The following is a 21504-nucleotide window of genomic DNA, read 5'->3' on the forward strand; positions in this document are numbered from 1 at the left end:
TGAGCTCCTACAAACTTGGTCCTAAGCTGGTCTTCAGGGCTTGTCGGATTGCTCCACCTGTAGGTGCTGGTCCTGAAGGCTCATCTGAGAACTTCTAGCCTACAGATCCAGCACCGTAACAGCTGCGTAGTAGGTAGATGTGGGCGATATGACTGTATCTGTGATAAACTGTGAGCTTTTCTGAGTGTATATCATTTGTAACTGGATGTAGAGATTGATAGCATTGTTTGGGACCACTAGAGAAGTACTGCCAATAGATTAGGACACTCTGGAGCAGATCAATAAACATCATGAACCAATTGGCACCATGCGGCTTAATGCCAGGCGTGGGCTAGTAGAGGGGTGTAAAGCCCCCCAGCACTGAGCTGTGGAGCAGTGGGAGAACGGTGTTCTCTGGAATGATGGTGGTGGAGCTCCATCCAGTACTTTTGGGATGAGTTGGGGAGGTGATGAGGTGGGGTGGTGATCATCATCATCATCATCATCCAACATCCTGACCTCACTAACGCTCTTGTACAACAAAAGCAGGATCTGCTCTTTTTAATGGCCTTAATTTCGGAAGAAACTATGAACGAGCAGGTGTCCACACTGTTTTTCAACAGGACAAAGATGTCTACCATCTAAACATAGCTAGCTAAGCTAAGCTAATTTAGCAGCATATTTTATTTTTTTAAGTTTATAAGGTAAAGGATAAAGGTGCACGTATTTGTCACTGTACAGCGAAATGTGTCCTCCGCATTTAACCCATCTGGTAGTGAACACACACTCACACACACACATGTGTTAGGGGCAGTGAGTACATACACACACACACCCAGTGCGGTGGGCAGCCAACTCCAGCGCCCGGGGAGCAGAGAGGGTAAAGGGCCTTGCTCAAGGGCCCAACAGTGGCAGCTTGCCGAGCCCGGGAATCGAACCCACAACCCTGTTATCGATATCCCGGTGCACAGACTGCTGAGCCACCCCTAAATACGTGTATATAAATGGCAAATTAAGGACTTCTCTTAGAAATGTTCGTAAATGAAGTATCCTAGACTCTGTTTTTCTCTTTTGGGATCATTTTTTATCCCAAATAAACGCTAAAATGACTCAAATTAAACTGAGGGGAAAGTGCGTCGTTTTGGCGCCTGAGGTCCAGCAGAGGGCGCTGCCCTGCCTCCTAACCGGGAATCAACAGCTCGGCCTGGGCGTTATCTCTCCGCTCTGCCCGCTAATGTACACGGTAACACGGTAATTTGGTCGTTTGCAATTTTTCCAAACCTTGAGAAAATGTTTATATCCGTCGACACAGAGCTCAGTTATTCGCGTTTTACTTTAGAGGGTTTTCACGACCAAGCCTGAGCTTTTTAAACCGATGTTTGACTCGTGAATGAATGATTCATTTGAAGTGATTCATTTTGAACCGATTCACTAGTGTTGCGGTAGCGTCTACACAAAGAAGTCGAATATTTATTATTTTTTATAGATTATTTTTAGATATTATTAAATGGAATAGCTCTTTCTAGGAGTAGGACATATCTCTTTACACTTTCTTTCGGTAGTTGACTCACTTTCCTCTTGTGTTTGTGCTCTAATCACTCTGAATTTGACTCGCCCATATTCACACTATATGGACAAAAGTATCGGGACGCTTGCTCATTTATTGTTATCTTCCAAATCAGAGATATTAAAGATGTTATCCTGCTTTTGTTGGAGAGTTACTGTCTCTACTGCCCAAGAAAGCATTTCTACGAAAGTTTGGTGGATCAGTGCTGTAAGAATTTGATTGCATTCTGCACAGCTCATTGCTGGGGGGCTTTATACCCCTCCAGCCAGTGCCAATGGGTTTGATGCTTACCTGCTCCAGAGAGTCCTAATCTATTGGCAGCACTTCTCTAGAGGGTCAGCCGAGGGTGCACCTGGACATATAGTGTATTTAGATATGCTGATATAAACGTGGCAGTACAATCTCATCAATAACAAAATATCAATAATAGACCATTTAAAGTTATATAAAACATTATGGTGGGATTAACTGGATTATTAATCAGTGCTGTGCATCAATCACAAGGCCCTCCTGTTGGTCCTGGCTCATCTAAAGTCCCACCTTGACAAGTCTCTCTAATCTGATCGCATGGAGGGAGAACATCTGCTCTCTGATGATGGTGATGCAACCAAATATTCACAGCTTCACCGCTATGCAGATGAAGCCAACGCCTCCTTTTGTCCTCACCATCTGATGCTCAGATATCTGTTCAGCAGGTGGAACTCATCGTGGACGACAGCCCACCACCATTGCCAGGCATCCCAGGAACTACAGGCCCTCACTGTGATCTTCTCATATCCTACAAGAACCCTCTGGTTATCCCATCTGAGGAAAGCAGTAGGAGGCCACTTAGGTGCTTGCTCAGTTCCTTTGTCAGGACCATCCTGGATTTGCAACTGAGCCAGAATTTAGCAGCATTGCTTGACTTCAATCTTACTACATTCAGCCAATGATGATCAGTCATGATTGTCCGTGTCCTAAGGACTGGTTTGGGCTAAAACAGAGAATGGTCAGACTGGTTGGAGCTGACAGAAAAGCTACAGTAGCTCAGATAACTGCTCTGTACAACTGTGGAGAGCAGCATGTCCAACCTTGAGGAGAATGAGCTACAACAGGAGAACCCAACCATGTCGGGTTCCACTTCTGTCAGCCAAGACCAGAAAGCTGAGGCTGCAGTGGCTCAGCACAGGCTCACCAACACTGGACAGCTGGAGAAATGTAGCTGAGTCTGGACTTCTGCTGAGGAGCACATGAGGTAGGGTCAGAATTTGCCACCGACAGCCTGAATCCATGGACCCAACCTCGCTTGTGTCATCAGTCCAGTCCATGATGGTGGAGGTGGTGGTGTAATGGTGTTCCTGTTGGTGCCATGAACGATCACTAGAAGGCCACAGACTATTCGAGAATCGTAGCTGACCATGCGCATCCCTACATGACCTCAGTTTGTCCATCTTCTGATGGTCACTTCCAGCTTCTCAAACTGGTTCAGTGTTCTTCAGTGGCCTTCCCAGTTCTCTTACTCCAGTACACCACTTTTTTTGGATGGGGGTGGGATGGGGGTGGGGTGGGGGGTGGGTTCATAGCAGATATGGTGCAATCTTGTCAACATGAGGAATCAGAACATGCCAACAGCCAATGAATCATTGAATCTGATTCACCAAAGAATCGGTTCTGTAAACTGATTCGAACTTCCCATCACTATCAGACGCGTCATCCAGCCATTATGAGCGGACCCACCCCCTCTTTACTAAAAAAAAAAATACAGGGGAGGGTGAGGAGGCGGGAGGGGGGTCCAAAGGACTACTGAGGGATGCGCGCGTCCGCCTGCCGCTTCTCCGCGCGCTCGCGCTTCTCTCGGCTCTTCTGAGTCCATCTGAGTGGACTGTCGCGCGCCGGAGAGCTTGTGGTTGTCTGGGGGGGGGGGTCCTGGAGGGCTTTCTTTTCATCCAGATTTTGGGAAAGTGCTGGACGTGATTGGAAACATGAAGGACCGCACGCAGGAGCTGAGGCATGTGAGTAAACCCATGTTTGGCTACTTCAGCTGTTCGCTCAAGTTGAAGCAAGCAGTGGTCAGAAGATCGAGGCATGCATGTGGCTGCGGTGTGCAATCAAACAAACAGCGCCAGGATGGACCTCTGCTGCAGCATTTAAGGTGGAACGGCCAGTTGGAGATAAGAAGCCAACTTGAGGCTCGCGCTGTAACCCGTTTCCCTTCCTCCCTCACTCCCTCCTTCCCTCCGCGCGCGCACCGAAGTGCACCGATGCTGGAGTTCACGTTAGGGCACCAGTGCATGCGTTGTGTACGTTGAGCCGCACGCTCTGCTTTCTCACTTTTCCCAAACGCGCGCGCGACCCCTTGTAACGCTACCCCCCAGGCTTCACTGGCTAGAGGTCCAGGCTGGTCTGCGATGGTTATGGGGGTGGGAAAGCTGGTCATCCAGAAGAAACCATACCCTACACTGGTAAGCAAGCTGGTCAAACTGGTTGGCAGGGCTTTGCTCTGGACCAGAACAGGGATGGGTTTTAGCTGGTCTATCAGCATGACCGGTTCAACCCAGCTGCATGACCAGTTTGATTGTAGACATGCATGGTTGTAGACCAGTAAAACCATCAAACTTGCTGGTCAAGAGCTAAACTGACCAACCAGCTTGACCAGCTGGAGCTGACCTGTTAAATAGTGAGTACACAAGGCTTCAGATGAGAGAGAGAGAGAGAGAGAGAGAGAGAGAGAGAGAGTGGTGTGTATAGAGAGAGAAATGGAGTGGTAAAGAGAGGTATGTGTATATACAAAGAGAGAGAGAGTGGTAGAGAGAGGTGTATATATGTAGAGATAGTGATATAGAGAGGTATATATAGAGAGAGTGTGGTGTAGAGAGAATGGTAGAAAGAGGTATATATATATATATATATATATATATATATATAGAGAGAGAGAGAGAGAGGGGTAAAGAGAGGTGTATATATATATATAGGGAGTGATAGAAAGAGGGAGTGGTAGAGAGAGGTGTATATATATATATAGGGAGTGATAGAAAGAGGGAGTGGTAGAGAGAGGTGTATATATGTAGAGAGAGAAAGTGGTAGAGAGGTGTATATATATATATATATATATATAGAGAGAGAGAGAGAGAGAGTGGTAGAGAGAGGTGTATATATATATATATATATATATATATATATATATATATATATATAGAGAGAGAGAGAGAGAGAGAGAGTGGTAGAGAGAGGTGTATATATATATATATATAGAGAGAGAGAGAGAGTGGTAGAGAGAGGTGTATATATATATATATATAGAGAGAGAGAGAGAGAGTGGTAAAGAGAGGTGTATATATATATATAGGGAGTGATAGAAAGAGGGAGTGGTAGAGAGAGGTATATATATATATATATGTATATATAAGAGATAAACCTTCAGGAGCCTAATCTGGCCTTTCAGCGTGGAGGAAAATGAGCTACATTTGGGAAGTGGCTCCTCTGGGTGGGCTGTGGTTATTGTCAGTAAGCTGCTTTTGACACCACAGGAGGTATATATATATTTTTTTTTTGGGGGGGGGGTGCAATTAATAATTTAATTTATTTATTTAGAAAGTGCAAAAAACAATTATGTGCACTTATTATTATACAATACTACTGTTGCTGTAGTAACAGTGTATTTAATTGAATTAAAATACAATAATATTATTTAAAAATTATAACATTTGATATTGTATTACTTTTAATAATACACTTTTTTGCACATTTAATAGCATAATTTTTTATTTGCATTTTTTATTTTTATTAACTTATTTAATGATTATTACAATTATTATTATAAAACATATAATATATATATATTTTAAGAAATAATAAAAATAGTAATGCTTTAAATAGTATTACAATTCATTTGTTGTTGTTGTACTGTATTAAAAATAAGGCCTTGGTTTCTAGGTATATGTGATAAAGCGCATGCAGACACTCTTTCGTTGGAAAGTTACTCGGCTACTCGGTGTATGTGCAGCATCCTGTCCAAGCCCCAGACCACCACTGTTAACTAGGCTATACGTTCTTCAACTTTCTGTGTGAAAATGTCTGAGCCATCTGCTGTGTGTAGAAAACTGGACCTGGAGACGTCCACAGCAGTTTTATGGATCCGGCCGCAGGTTTGATTGGGTTACAGACTGGAGGAAGTCTGCAAGCGTCTATCAGGGCTAAAATTAGGCCTGCTGGAATTCCGGTACTGTTCAGTACATCCCGGCATCAGATGATAAGCCAGTTCTTCCTGAGGGTTTACAAAGCTGACGTTCTTTTTGATTGGATATATTGATATTTTGAAGTATCATGATATTATGTTTTGCAATACTGTATCGATTCTCAAAAGCACAGTATTGATGATCAGTTCATTGATTTTAGATAGATAGGTGATGCCAGACAGTGGTTCAGTTAGTGTTGTGTTTAAAACCTGACCACTAGAGGGCAGCGTTGTGGGTTTTTTCCAAAAATTACAATTATCCTAAATTATGATTTTAAAATTATTCACAGCATATTGAATCGTATCACCTGTATCATGATATGTATGGTATCGTCAGGTTCTTGCCAATACCCAGCCCTACCCAGTATTTTCCAAAAATTTAAGTATTGATCAAATATCGCCACATCACCCGGCCCTGCATACCGGTATAGGCACCATATTGGCCAGTACTGCTGGAGCTACAGCTGTAATCAGTGCTTTTTGTGTTCCCTGTTAGATCAGTTAAAAAATCATTGACTGGCCTGGCTTCTGCTGGACTGAACAAACAGTGGACATGAGTGGAGCTTTATCTGGACGATAAGGAGGCAAAAACAGGCCTCCCTGCGGCCTTTGGAAAGCCAAACTGTGCTCAGTGGGCTTCTTGCCACTTATTGATTTTTTTTTGGAAATGACAGGGTGACTGATTTTCTTCACGGCTGCTATTGACTGCTTCAGGCAGAGCCTATTAGCTCTGTTTCTCACCCAGACCTGGAACTGAGGGCAGAGTGACTGTGGCAGTGTGTGTGTGTATGTGTGTGTGTGTGTGTTTGTGGGAGGGGAGTAGGGAGCACCAGGGATATAAAAGGTGTAGGCGTGTAGAATCAGTATGGCTTTTCCCATTCGTCCTATTTCAGCGTGTGTGTGTGTGTGTGTGTGTGTGTGTGTGTGTGTGTGTGTGTGTTGGTGTGACGAATGCACTGAATGACCTCGGGCCTCACTGGGGACAGGATATTGTTATGGAGGGACTGTTCGCTGTAAACAAGGAGTTGCAGGGGAATAGAATGGGGGTAATTTCACTGGGGCTTTTCTGTGTGAATTGCCCCCCAGGGGGAGACTGACCTGCTCTCTCTGGTACCAGATTGTCCCCAGCTTGTAATCTGTTACACACGCTGCAGCGCACGGAGAACGGGCCGGCGTTAATAGAATCCTTACCAGCAACTAGGGCTGTAGAAGTGTCCAAATGTTTGTGGACACCCCTTAAAAACCCCTTATAAATGCATTCAGCTTAACTTAAAGCTGCACCTATTGCTGACACAGATACAAATACAAACACACACACACACACAGAGCTTAGAGAAGTACTGCCATTAGAATAGGACTCTCTGAACCTACTGGTATTGTGCCAGCTATGAGTTAGTAGAGGGGGTTTATTGAGCTGTGGAGCAGTGGAGTGGTGTTCGCTGGGATGATTCGGGAAGTTGGGGATGATGAGGTGGGGTGGTGATCATCATCCAACATCCTGACCTTTCTAACGAACACTCTTATCACTGAATGCAATCAAATGCTTACAGCAATGTCCTCCAAAATCTAGTAGAAAGTCTTCTTCCCTGGACAGTAGAGACAGTTACTCCAACAAAAGCAGGATCAACTCTTTGTAATAACCCCTATTTAGGAAGTAACAATGAATGAGCGGGCGTCCCAATACTTTTGTCTCTCTCTCTCTACACACTACACACTATAACTACACACTATAACTGTAACTATAGCCCCAGACTATAGTTGGGGAATAAAGAGTTAATGCATTTTGCATGTGTGTGTGTGTGTGTGTGTGTGTATGAGGGCGAGAGAGTAGGGCGAGGGTGAAGGGAGGGATGCTAATATTTGTTTTAGGCGCATATGGGGGAAGCTCACTACCTAATATAGCCCTGGCTCTGAAACCTGCTCAGCGGCTGTGTGGAACATCTGTCCACGGCCTCTGTCGATTATACTTATTCATTAGCTCCTGGTTTACAGCCGTCAGCTAGCATCCACCAAAACACCAGACTAGCCCCTCCCCCTGCAGGCGAGGCTGGAGCAGGTCTTCCTGGGAGATGTGAATCTACTGAACTCCACATTGGAGGATTGGAGCTACGTCTAACTGCAGTGTAAACTTTGGCTTAAGCTGCAAACAGAGCCAGAATTCAGGAAATGAAAGATAGGTGTGATCAAATAACCCCTGACTGACAGATTTAACACCCAACCTCGTCTCTCCTCTCTTCTCCTCTCTTCTCCTCTCTTCTCCTCTCTTCTCTTCTCATCTCTTCTCCTCTCCTCTTCTCCTTCTCTTCTCCTCTCCTCTCTTCTCTTCTCCTCTCCTCTCTTCTCTCCTCTCTTCTCCTCTCCTCTTCTCCTTCTCTTCTCCTCCTCTCTTCTCTTCTCATCTCTTCTCCTCTCCTCTCTCCTCTCATCTTCTCTTCTATTCTCCTTCTCCTCTCATCTTCTATTCTCCTTCTCCTCTCATCTTCTGTTCTCCTTCTCCTCTCCTCTCATCTCTTCTCCTTCTCCTCTCCTCTCATCTTCTCATCTCTTCTCCTCTCTCCTCTCCTCTCATCTTCTCATCTCTTCTCCTCTCTCCTCTCCTCTCATCTTCTCCTCTCCTCTCATCTTCTCCTCTCTTCTCCTCTCCTCTCCTCTCATCTTCTCTTCTCCTCTTCTCCTCTCCTCTCTTCTCTTCTCTTCTCCTCTCCTCTCCTCTCCTCTCTTCTTCTTCTCTTCTCCTCTCTTCTCTTCTCCTCTCTTCTCCTTCTCTTCTCCTCTCTTCTCTTCTCTTCTCATCTCTTCTCCTCTCTCCTCTCATGTTCTCCTCTCATCTCTTCTCCTCTCCTTCTCCTCTCTTCTCCTCTCCTCTCATCTTCTCTTCTCCTCTCCTCTCCTCTCTTCTCCTCTCCTCTCTTCTCTTCTCCTCTCCTCTCTTCTCCTCTCCTCTCTTCTCTTCTCTTCTCCTCTCTTCTCTTCTCTTCTCTTCTCTTCTCTTCTCCTTCTCCTCCTCCTCTCTTCTCTTCTTCTCTCCTCTCTCCTCTCCTCTCCTCTTCTCCTTCTCGTCTCTTCTCCTCTCCTCTTCTCCTTCTCTTCTCCTCTCCTCTCCTCTCTTCTCTTCTCTTCTCTTCTCCTCTCTTCTCGTCTCTTCTCTTCTCCTCTCCTTCTCTTCTCTTCTCCTCTCTTCTCCTCTCTTCTTCTCTCTTCTCTTCTCTTCTCTTCTCCCCTCCTTCTCTTCTCTTCTTTTCTCTTCTCTTCTCTTCTCTTCTCCTCTCTTCTCTTCTCATCTCTTCTCCTCTCTCCTCTCATCTTCTCCTCTCCTCTCATCTTCTCTTCTCCTCTCCTTCTCCTCTCTTCTCCTCTCCTCTCCTCTCATCTTCTCTTCTCCTCTTCTCTTCTCCTCTCTTCTCCTCTCCTCTCTTCTCTTCTCTTCTCTTCTCCTCTCTTCTCTTCTCTTCTCTTCTCCTCTCCTCTCCTCTCTCCTCTCCTCTCCTCTTCTCCTTCTCTTCTCCTCTCCTCTCCTCTCCTCTTCTCCTTCTCTTCTCCTCTCCTCTCTTCTCTTCTCTTCTCCTCTCTTCTCTTCTCTTCTCTTCTCCTCTCCTCTCTTCTCTTCTCTTCTCTTCTCTTCTCCTCTCTTCTCTTCTCTTCTCTTCTCTTCTCTTCTCCTCTCCTTCTCTTCTCCTTCTCTTCTCCTCTCCTCTCTTCTCTTCTCTTCTCCTCTCTTCTCTTCTCTTCTCTTCTCCTCTCCTCTCCTCTCCTCTCTTCTCTTCTCTTCTCTTCTCTTCTCTTCTCTTCTCTTCTTTTCTCTTCTCTTCTCTTCTCTTCTCCTTCTCCTCTCTTCTCTTCTCTTCTCTTCTCTTCTCTTCTCCTCTCCTCTCCTCTCTCCTCTTCTCCTTCTCTTCTCCTCTTCTCTTCTCCTCTCCTCTTCTCTTCTCCTTCTCTTCTCCTCCTCTCTTCTCTTCTCATCTCTTCTCTTCTCATCTCTTCTCCTTTCTCCTCTCCTCTCATCTTCTCTTCTCTTCTCCTCTTCTCTTCTCCTCTCCTCTCATCTTCTCTTCTCCTCTTCTCTTCTCCACTCTTCTCTTCTCTTCTCTCTTCTCCTTCTCTTCTCTTCTCTTCTCTCTTCTCCACTCTTCTCTTCTCCTCTCCTCTCCTCTCTTCTCTTCTCTTCTCTTCTCTTCTCCTTCTCCTCTCTTCTCCTTCTCGTTTCCTCTCTTCTCTTGTGTGGACGTTTGGGTGGATGTTCTAAACATAAACGCAGGTCCTCTTCTTTGGAAGGTGGTGGTGGTCAAGTACAGCACTACCGCAGCACCCGGCTCAACCTCTTCTATACAGGCACGAGCTCCATTCACTTAGTGTAGTAGTCCTAAGAGTGTCCGAAGAGCTTGCTGCTGGGTGCTGGATTCTTCTACATGAATTAGCATCCTCTCAGCCTATGGTAACGTCTCAAAGGGGGGCCATGGCTGACTCTGACTCACTTAATAGATTCATGCTGATTCTAGTCAAAGCCCAGCGCTCACTGACGGGAGTGAATGAGTGCCTTTCATTCTGTCGCACCACACCTACACACTCCGTGCTAACGAGGCAGAAAATGAGCGCGACTGCTCCACTTCTTCCACTTTCCCGGCAGACGCCCGCCTGGGTTCGATATTACAACCACTGTCACTTCATTCGGAGACACCAGCGGCTCACCTCAGTGGTTGTTCCTTCGCAGGCCGTGGCCTGACTGGAGCTGTGAGGCCTTCATGTCCTCAACTTTATTTGTATATCGCTTTTTACTATAACAGCCTCATTAAAAGGAGAGAGCCAGAAGGTAACAATTACACTGTTAAAAGACCCTTGAGGAACTTTTGGAAGGTGGAGGAACCTCACATCTTAAGGTGCTTTGAGGAACCCTTAAAAAAAAATAAAAACCTTGAAGGTTCCTCAAAGCACCTTAAGAGGTTCCTCCACAGTTTAAAAAATCTGAGAATCTCCAAAGGTTCCTCAAGGATCTTATACCTTAGCATCCCTGAGAGCTGATTCGGTCTTGAACCCCTAGAGACTCAACTCTTCATTCGACTCAAGACCCGACACCTAACCCTGCCTTGCCTCCCAGTGACTCAAGACTCAAAGCCAAGCCAAGAACAGCATTGGCAAACCCTTATCCCTGCGCCATCACCGACGTGCAGAGAAGCAGCGCCACGCTGCCTAACCCATGACTAATCGTCAGAAGTGCCACTCGGAAGACAGTGCATGGGGCGGTCACAGGGATGACCCAGGCGAGCAGAAAGGGCCAGCTGGCAGCAGTATGACGAAGGCGGGTCGAGGGGAGGGCGATGATTGATAGAGATGCAAATGTCACCGACGGTGTTCTTATCTTTTTTTTTTTTTCTCGCTGACGAGGACGTCAGCGCAGTGTAATTGGATTCGAGCCACCGCCACTGCCTTTTCGGCCTGGCCTGCGAATCGCTCTGAGGAACCCCCCCGAGGGAGTGAGAGGAATGAGAGGTGACAGCGCATCACTCTCTCTTTGCCTGCTATCTGTCATTACAGCCCACTGCAGGCTTAATGACATTTTCCTCTCAGATCGAGGCGACATCACTCCGGCGGGGGTGGGGGTAGGGGGGGATTACATGAACGTGGCAAAATCGCAGTGGAGTGGCAAAGACGGACAGAAATGAACGAAAACAGACCGGCAGGCCACTTCTGAAGTCCATCAGCTGGTGGACGAGGGAGAGCTAACATTACCTGACCTTTTCTTACAGCGTTGAGGGATCACAGTAGAAAACCCAGACCCAGGACCACACAAGCGAGCAGCCTACTGACATTAGGCTCTGTGTAATGAACCTCTTCTGTTTTTTTCAATTGGGTTGTTCATTACCAGACAGTTGGTAGAGCGCTGCAATAACAGCACTAAAAATAGAATGAAAGGAGAAAGGAGCAGGAAACACGAAGACACGGTAGATAACGTGGGATTCAGCTTAGGCTATGATAACAGTCCTTGTTGGAATCAATAAAGGTAGGGAAAAGAATCATTACGGCATAATACTGGCATAGTATGGGTTTGTACACAGTTACTGCTAATAGAATAGGACTCTCTGGAGCAGATAAACATCATGAACCTATTGCCACCATAGCTAGTGAACTAGAGGGGTGTAAAGCCCCCCAGCATTGAGGAGCTGTGGAGCAGTGGAAGAGCTGTGTTCTCTGAAATGATGATGGTGGTGGAGCTCCATCCAGTACTTTTGGGATGAGTTGGGGATGATGATGAGGTGGGGTGGTGATCATTATCCAACATCCAGACCTCACTAACGCTCTTGTTGCTGAATGCAGTCAAATCATCACAGCAATGCTCCTCCTCCAAAATCTAGTAGAAAGCCTTCTTCTCTGGACAGTAGAGACAGTTACTCCAACAAAAGCAGGATCAGCTTGTTTTAATATCCTTGATTTTGGAAAGTGAATGAAATGTCCCAATACTTTTGTCCATAATGGTAAATGGTGTCGATACAGAGGCTCAAGACTTGTTTAAGACCCAAACCCTAAAGACTTGACTCGCCATCAAACCCCGAAGACTCAGGATTTCCCATCGCATCACTTAAGACTTGACTCAGACTCAAACCCCAGAGACTCAGGATTTGCCACCACACCCCAGAGACTTGAGATTTAACTCAGACTCAAACCCCAAAGACTCAAGATTTCCCATCACATCACTTAAAACTTGACTCAGACTCAAACCCCAAAGACTCAAGATTTGCCATCACATCGCATCACTTAAGACTTGACTCAGACTCAAAGACTCAAGATTTCACATCGCATCACTTAAGACTTGACTCAGACTCAAAGACTCAAGATTTCCCATCACATCACTTAAGACTTGACTCAGACTCAAAGACTCAAGATTTCCCATCACATCACTTAAGACTTGACTCAGACTCAAACCCCAGAGACTCAGGATGTGCCACCACACCCCAAAGACTTAAGACTTGACTCAGACTCAAACCCCAGAGACTCAGGATGTGCCACCACACCCCAAAGACTTAAGACTTGACTCAGACTCAAACCCCAGAGACTCAGGATGTGCCACCACACCCCAAAGACTTAAGACTTGACTCAGACTCAAACCCCAAAGACTCAAGATTTGCCACCACACCCGAATATGGGACATCGGCCTCAGCACAGAATTCCCATATCGAGAAGACAATAAGGACAAATGTACTGTGATCAGATTTCCGGCCCTAATTGGACTCTGAAAGTGCTGATTTCCGAGCTCAGCGAGAGGGAGCTAGCCACAGGTAACTCTGTGCATGTTGTGTGGGCCTTGGGCTGTAATGAGGCTGCTTGCGACGGAGCTCAATCCGGAGGCGCTGGCCTCCTCCCTGCTGTCTGCTGCCTCTCTCACAGCCAAGCACGGACACCGGGGAATAAGACAGAGAGGGAACTCATCTCAACAAAGAGAAAGCGAGCTGGGCTGAGAAGTGAGAAGAGAAGGGTGGAGAGAGCTGACGAAAGAAAGAAGAGAGTAGGTGGACGGAGGACGAGGATAGCAGATGGGGATGAGAGGGAAGATGTATTCAGCATTTTTTACTCCCTCTCTATTTCAGGCTCTCACTCTCTCTCTCTCTCTCCACCTTCTCTCCACTATTTTTTAATTTCATAGCGCGCTGAGGGATCACATGAGAAATGCTGTACTAGAGTGGAGGGATTCTAATAAACTACATTCATCATCCAGATTACAAACACCTACCTTGCCCTCCCACACACTCGCCACTTTATGAGCTCCAACCTACCACTATAGGTCCACTACATCGCCGTGTGCAATTACAGACTGTAGCTCATCTGCAGCTGCACAGTTTATCACACCCCCACCCCCCACATTCATCATTGATCAGTTTCTGCCCACAGGACCGCTGCTCACCAGATGCGTAATTAATTGGGGCAGGGACAGACACTGACCACTGACCATTGTGCTAGCTCGAGAATGGCTTAACGGCATTTCCAATAAAAGTGTCCGGTTAGTGCAGTGCCAAACATTAAGCGTCCGTAAACTTTTGGCACAGCGGTTCTGCTTCTAAACTACCGTTTCCAAGCCCAGCTTTTGTCCTACTTAAGTCTGGCTGGTGGTCTAAATCTTGATCTTGATGATGATGATGATGGCCTCATCATAGACAGTACTTGGCTAACGATGCGTATGATGATACAGGGGTTACGATTCGATATTTCGCGATATTTCGCGATGTATATTGTGATACATACACACACCTTGTCTAGATCTGATCTGATGGACTACCTTTGTTGTGAGGGGAGGAATGTGTAAATTTGATTGGTCAAGGATGCGTTGAGAAAGCCTCCCAGTTGGACCGGGCTGGTTGACCTTACCTCAGAGCTTCTCTTGACCTGTGTAGGCCACGCTATCCTCAGCGGAGAGCCTTAGTAAGCTTGCAGACGAATGAGTCATGTCCCCCTCTGCCACACTGCAGGGGTCAGTGCGGGGTGGCCTGCGGGGACACCGTCACAGATCAGTTCAGGGTGGAGAGACGCTCCGTAGGGATGAGCCCGGGAGTACAGAACCCCACAGGGTGGGAGTCTCTTCTGAGTCCTCTGAGGTTTATCGCTCTCTTAGAACTGCTCCACTTTCAGACATGAGACCAACAGAGAAACCATGCTGTAATCTGTGTTTCCTTATTAGTCGATATCTAATAATTTACTAATATGTTTTCTTATCAAAATGAGAAAAGAAGTCATTATTAGGAGATAATCTGTCAACTTCTCGAGGAAATGGGCCATTATGTCAACATAATGAGTCACGGTCTTGGGAAAAGTAAAATAAGCCATTATTTTGACACAGTCAGTCAGTCAGTCTCAAGGAATAAGCGCGATGTCGGCAATCAGTCAAAATCTCAAGAAAATAAGCCATTATTTCTGTATAATCTGTCACAATCGTGAGAAAATAAGGCAATATTTTGATGTAATCTGTCATATTCTCTAGTAAAGGGGTGGGGTGAGGGGGGTTACACATACTCCACCTGCTCTAATGCCCAGTTACTCCAAAAATCTAGTAGAAAGTCTTCTTCCCTGGACAGTAGAGACAGTTACTCCAACAAACGCAGGATAGACTTGTATATACCTCTGATTTTAGAAAAAAAAACACAAGAAGTGAGCAAGTGTCCCAATACTTTTGTCCACATAGCGTATATAGCTTCTACCACTTCTTAGCTGCAGCCTCAGTACTCCAGCTCAAGCCTAATGAAGCCCTTCAGCTTGATCTGATGGACTACCTTTGTAGTAAGGGGAGGAATGTGTACATTTCATTGGTCAAGGATGCATCTAGAGAGCCTCCCTGTTGGATCGGGCTGGTTGGCCTTACCTCAGAGCTTCTCGTGACCTGTGTAGGCCGTGCTATCCTCAGCGGAGTTGAGTGCCTTTGTCTGGGTCCATGCTTTACCCTCTGTGGCATTACTACACTGTCCCTTTACATTACTGCCAATTAACCACTCATTCGTAGCTCCCCCTAGCACTAGCCATGCTCCCGACACCGGACACCACCAATAAGTTGCATTTGATGTGATGCTGGTTGTCTAGCTCGTGCGGTTGATCATGCTTGTAGACCAGCCAGTGTTTTGAAGCTGCAACATAGAAAGCATTTCTTGCAGATGTGAGTCATCTTCAGCAGTGCGATGAAACCTCACATCTCCAATTCCTGCTTTCTGACCTGCATAACGTAAGGCCTACCTGTTTTTCCCTCGTGGTTGATGGAAATTGACTTGGGCGTGTTCGTTAGTAAGCAGTAGAGCAGGGACGGATACGTCCATGCTGATTATGGACAGTCCCAGTCCCAGCGTGCGCGATTATGATTCACCGCCCTCGTTAAGGCGGGATGATACGCAGCATATACAGAAGTATAAGGGAAATGTGCTTTACACACACACACACACACACACACACACTCACACAGTGTGAATGAAAAATCAGCTGCGAGATTGCACTGCTATTCTGCTGGCATGATGCCAGTACCAATATTTAGGATTTATTACAGTTAAGATTAAATGGAGATCACATTAGACGGGTTTGGCACATCCATTTTTATAACGCCTCTGCCTTATTGGTGCTGAAAAGAGCCATCCTGTGCAGAACCTTTGGTCTGCTCGTGCAGATATAGGCTGTATGAGTCATTTTTTTTACATCAATTAATTAACCTGAATTGATATGATTTGCTACTTTGCACTTCTGATTAGATGCTACTAGAATCGACCGCGCTGCTCTCTCCAGGTGGGTAGATGGCGCTCTCTCCCACCGTTGCTCTTGGCCGGCACAGGCGTTACCATTAGCTGGTGTGGTGACACATCCTATCCCTCCCCTCTGACGTCATCTTACGGAAGGACCATTTAGGGCCCCATATGTTAGCAAGCCGATGTAGCTAGCATGCTACTCGTTAGCCAGCCGATGTAGCTAGCTTTACCTGTTGGTATCAGCTGTATATGCCAGCGTAGCAACAACAATATTATATAGTTGAATTTGCTAATAAGCGATTCACATTTAATAAATAAAGTTAAACAGATGGTCGGGCTGGTAGGTGGCAGCTGGTCTGACGCAGGTAGAGGGGACCCCAGCGGGCAGTGGGTGACCACTTTTCCTCCTTGAAACACTCTAGCAATCCACTGCTTACTTTTTTCCCATTTGAGGTCACGTTTTCTGACCATTTCAGGCTATTAACCTGTAATAAAAGGCGTTTAAATGACAATAAAATCGTGGATGTTCTAAAACTTTTGACTGGTGGCGTATGTCTTTCTTATTCAATAGGAAATGGTTCTAAAAATATGTTCCTCATAACGGATCCAACAAGGAAGTGGCCCAGCAACCTTAATCCAATTTTATAAACCCCCTCGCCTGCTGAATGAACCCCCCCCCCCCCCCCCCCCTCGTTTCTTGGTTACATGCTCGTTTGGCTCCCAGGGCCTTGATTGAATAACAGGCTGCTAATCACTTGAGCCGCTGTGCTAATCAATGGAGAGTGCTGGTCTAATGACTCGCGGTCCATAACTTTTCATCAGCCCTGGGTGATGAGCTCCCACCACCGCTCACCATTCATTTCCCTCCACATCCGCTGAGCACAGCCCAGATGAGAGAGCTGTAAAAGCAACAGGCCAAGCCGAACCCGATGGATTCACGGTGGAACTGCTGTCTTGCGACGGTGGATTCGCTCAGGTTCTCTCGAGGCTTTGAACCAGAGATCAGTCGGCGGTCTATCTTTTCATCTCACACGCTTATCCCAGTCCCAACAGCAGCAGCAGCAGACGGTCTCCTGCTAATTTACAGGCCTCCGTGTCATTTAATGACTACTGACTGCGTACGCTGAGCTGCCGGTTTATTAGACACACCTAACATGCATGTATTCGCTGGCCATTTTATTAGAAACACGTCATGGATTTTGCAGCTGTTGTAGCTCACCTGCTGCTGCGCGGTATAATAAGCCACCCTGTAGCCTAGCTGACGGTGGAAAAAGACCACCCTATGACCACAGATGAGGTGATACTGTTTGGGTGGTGGACAGCAGTTCTCACCACAGCGGTGTCCCTCACGTAATAGCAGCATGGAAGTGTGTGTCCTGAGCTTAGTAATGCTGTTGTTGTTGAACAAAAGCCAGATAAAGAAGCAGGTGTCCCAATACTTTTGTCCATTTAGTGTATTCTCCGCATAACTGCATGCACTGAACTGAAATACTGCAAATAATCATGTATTTTACCTGTCAATCAAATTCTCTGTCCATAAAGCAAGTAATCAGTCTATAGGATAACATGTTTACATTGACTTTAACTAACTGCTGCAATTCATGTGTTGCTTCTGTCTCTCAGGGTAAGGACACCGAGGAAGAGGAGGAGGTGGCAGTGGGCATGGAGAAAGGCTTCATGGATGAGTTCTTTGAGCAAGTATGTATTCAACACCTCCAGTATTCAACTTAAATCTCCACCACAGCACGTTACTGACCCCAAAACACGTTAAAATCTCCACTTGGGATAGGTTACACCCAACACCCCCCCACCCATCCTTTTCCGGGATACTAGCACAGGAGGTAGGGACCAGAGTATGGTTCGGAGCCGTGAAGGTGAGCCGTTTCCAAGGACATCGTACCTGCTGCTGCTAAGCACGGTAGCTATGGGGACATAGTGCTAGCTATAGGACAGTGGAGGAATAATGAAGAAGGAAACTGTGATGTTCTAGACGACTGGGTCAGAACATCTCCAAAACATCAGGCAGGTCATGCGGAGTGTTCCCGAGGGGTATGCAGTGGTCAACACCTACCAAAAGTGCTCCAAGACAGAGCAACCATGTGCACCTAAGGCTCATTGATGCCTGTGGCGGTCCCACCTCAGAACTTACAGAACTTTCAAAACGTCAGTCTTGGTGTGTTTGATCCCACAGGACACCTTCAGAAGCGTGTGGGCTCCAAGCCCATGAAGGCTCAGAGCTGTTTTAGTGGTGCGAGGGGGACTTACACATTATTAGGCAGGTGGTCCTAATGTTACGGCTGATCGGCTGATGTTGTGTACTGATTATAATAAGATGAATTCATAGGTTACACCCCCCACCCCCCCACCCATCTTTTTCCGGGATACTACCACAGGAGGTAGGGACCAGAGTAAGCTTTGGAGCCATGAAGGTGGGCCGTTCTGAGCCCCCTGAAGGCTCAGAGCTGTTTTAGTGGTGCGAGGGGGACCTACGCATTATTAGGCAGGTGGTCCTAATGTTATGGCTGATCGGCTGATGTTGTGTACTGATTATAATAAGATGAATTCATAGGTTACACCCCCCACCCCCCCACCCATCTTTTTCCGGGATACTACCACAGGAGGTAGGGACCAGAGTAAGCTTTGGAGCCATGAAGGTGGGCCGTTCTGAGCCCCCTGAAGGCTCAGAGCTGTTTTAGTGGTGCAAGGGGGACCTACGCATTATTAGGCAGGTGGTACTAATGTTATGGCTGATCGGCTGATGTTGTATACTGATTATAATAACATGAATTCACTATTTACAGTCCGAGTGTCCGTATACTTTTGGGCTTAGCTGTAATTATCGAACAATGTGAGCTTGATTAATGCCGCAGTAGGTGGGATCCCGCGTCTTGCCAGACATTGCGATGCTTTGGGCATGTTTGAAGTGAAGGCTAATGATCTCCAGGCTTTGATCACGTCTGAGCGAAGGTGACTCAGCTCTCCGGAGTAAAGCAGTGCAGCGCTCCTGCTTTAGCGAGGTTAATCTAACTGTCATGTCAACACGAGCTTTAAGACCCGCGACTGCACTCCCGCACCTGCACCCTCGCCACGTAGGGAGTGGAGACACCCTCTCTGTTTTCAGGCCTAAATAGAAACATCACTCCTCGCTGTCGACAGCCGGATAAAGCCGTAAAGGCACCTCAGTCCTCAGAGCTCGTCAGTTTGTTACGTTAATGTTATGGTATCTTTCTACAAGATTTTGAAGGACCATTGCTGTGAGGATTTGATTGCAATCAGCGCCAAGAGTGTTAGCGAGGTCAGGATGTTGATGATGATTATGATGATCACCAGCCCACCTCATCAGCCCCAACTCTCCAACTTGAGGAAATGGGGTGGAGTAATGGGGCCGATACTTTTGAGATGAGGTGGGGTGGTGATCATCCAGCATCACTTCCAGACTTCATTAAGGCTCCTGTGGCTGAATGCAATCAAATCCTTGCAGCAATGCTTCTACAGAATCTAGTAGGAACAGTGGAGGAGAGAGGCAGAAGAGACAGTAACTCCAACAAAAGCCGGATAGAGGAATAAACAAACAAAGTGCAGGCGTCCCAATACTTTTGGGACTTTGGGGATCTCTTTTCCTCTCACTCTGTCTCTCCCTCTCTCTGTTTCTCTCCAACTCATCATCAAAAGTACTGGATGGAGCTCCACCATCATCACTCCAGAGAACACAGTTCTCCCACTGCTCCACAGCTCCTCAATGCTGGGGGGCTTTACACCCCTCTACTAGCCCACGCCTGGCATTAGGCAGCATGGTGCCTATAGATAACGTATTCCTGTAGAATGTGTCGTCCATTTGCGTAATTATTTAATTAAGAACAGCATCATCAGAAGCAGCAGCGGAATGATGTTTGGCATCTTTGTAGGCTGGTAATGTAGATTAATGCGCTTTACAGTTTGCGTGCTGTAAATAATGGGATCCATGAGTCCCGGAGCAGCGCTGTGATCCCACGTCTTCATCCACTTTGTGTTCTGTTTGAATGTGCTGGAGGACATGGTTTCATATCAGCAGTGAAGCTTCCAGCAGCTTCTCATCAGAAAGCTAGTTTAGCTCGTACACTATCACGAGCAGAATGGACTTTGGGGGGGGGGCTCTGCTTTGAGAACTGCCTCCTTAATGTGTTTTTAATGGGACAGGTTAATTGGTATACTCTGCTGCTGCCGTGGGCTGTATCTCTGGGCAGGTACAGAGTTAATGGGACGCACAGCAAAATAAACTCCTTATCACGTCTGATTTATTGCTGCAGGTTCGACTGCCGGAATGAAAGTGTTCTGAGAAATGAGGCCGAAGAAGATACGAAGCTCATACAAAGAGAACGAATTAATTTTCATTATAAAAATACATTCATTAATACATTACATTAATTTACAGCACAATCACAGGATATTATACTCCTGAATTTAACTGATAATATTTAACCTTTATTGTGGAGTTGGGGTGGAGTAATAGGGTGTTGAGTAGAGGGGGGTGGAGTAATGGGGGCGCTGAGTGTATTGAGATGGGATGGAGTAATAAAGTGTTGAGGCGATTGGGCGGAGTAATCATATTTTGAAAAGATAGTGGTGGAGTAATGTGGCATTGAGGAGATGGGGTGGAGTAATGTGGCATTGAGGAGATGGGGTGGAGTAATGTGGCATTGAGGAGATGGGGTGGAGTAATGGGGCGTTGAGGAAATGGGGATGGAGTAATGGGCATTGAGGAAATGGGGTGGAGTACTGGGATATGGAGGAGATAGGGTGGAGTAATGGAGAGTTGAGGAGATGGGGTGGGGTAATGAGACGTCGAGGAGATGGGGTGGAGTAATGGGGCGTTGAGGAAATGGGATGGAGTAATGGGGCGATGAGGAAATGGGGGTGGAGTAATGGGGCGTTGAGGAGATGGGGTGGAGTAATGGGGCGTTGAGGAGATGGGGTGGAGTAATGGGGCATTGAGGAGATGGAGGTGGAGTAATGGGGCATTGAGGAGATGGGAGGAATTGACACTGATATCAGCACAGAGGGTGTCAGCATAAACATGTCACAGAGTCTGGGCACACTGTCTCTCTCTCTCTCACACACACACACACACACACTCACACGTTGTCCCTTGAGGCGGTGGACGGAACAGAGTGAGGGGGTGGAGTGATGAAGATGGAGAAGAAGGGCAGATGTAGCTCAGTGCAGACAGCTGGAGAGGTGTGTGTGTGTGTGTGCCACAGCTAGTGACATTTTGACTGTGTGTGTGTGTGTCCTCTATAGTGTGTGCCAGGGTGGGGGTGTAATAAGGGGAGCAGTAGCAGGTGTAGGGTACGGGCTCTTGAACCCGAGTGCGCTGAGTGGGGTGTTGGACCCTCAGTGACCTCATATTTCACACACACACACACACACACATGCATGCATGCGTCAAAGGCTGCGTCTATGTCATCACCAACAGCAACAGGCTGGCGGGAGCACACAGCCATAGCCCACCACACACACACACACACACACACACACACACACACTCATGAATCCGGACCCACCAG

The 21504-nt window shown here is 46.6% G+C and overlaps 1 protein-coding gene across 3 annotated transcripts in view; it reads left to right on the top strand.

Annotated features, from left to right (window-relative positions):
• The first annotated feature begins 3319 nt into the window (after positions 1–3319).
• Positions 3320–21504, top strand: part of stx1a (syntaxin 1A (brain)) — an 80351-nt gene continuing 62166 nt past the window's right edge. Inside the window, exons 1-2 of one of the 3 annotated variants that reach the window (XM_072669327.1) lie at positions 3320–3537; positions 17585–17659. In XM_072669327.1, coding sequence (XP_072525428.1) covers positions 3508–3537; positions 17585–17659 — 105 coding nt within the window. In that variant the 5' untranslated portion in view covers positions 3320–3507. The remainder of the gene's footprint in view (positions 3538–17584; positions 17660–21504) is intronic. The other 2 variants (XM_072669326.1, XM_072669328.1) reach the window with 2 other exon arrangements.

Source organism: Salminus brasiliensis, chromosome 23 (assembly GCF_030463535.1).
Source record: "Salminus brasiliensis chromosome 23, fSalBra1.hap2, whole genome shotgun sequence".
In the NCBI taxonomy this organism is placed as follows: Eukaryota; Metazoa; Chordata; class Actinopteri; order Characiformes; family Bryconidae; genus Salminus; species Salminus brasiliensis.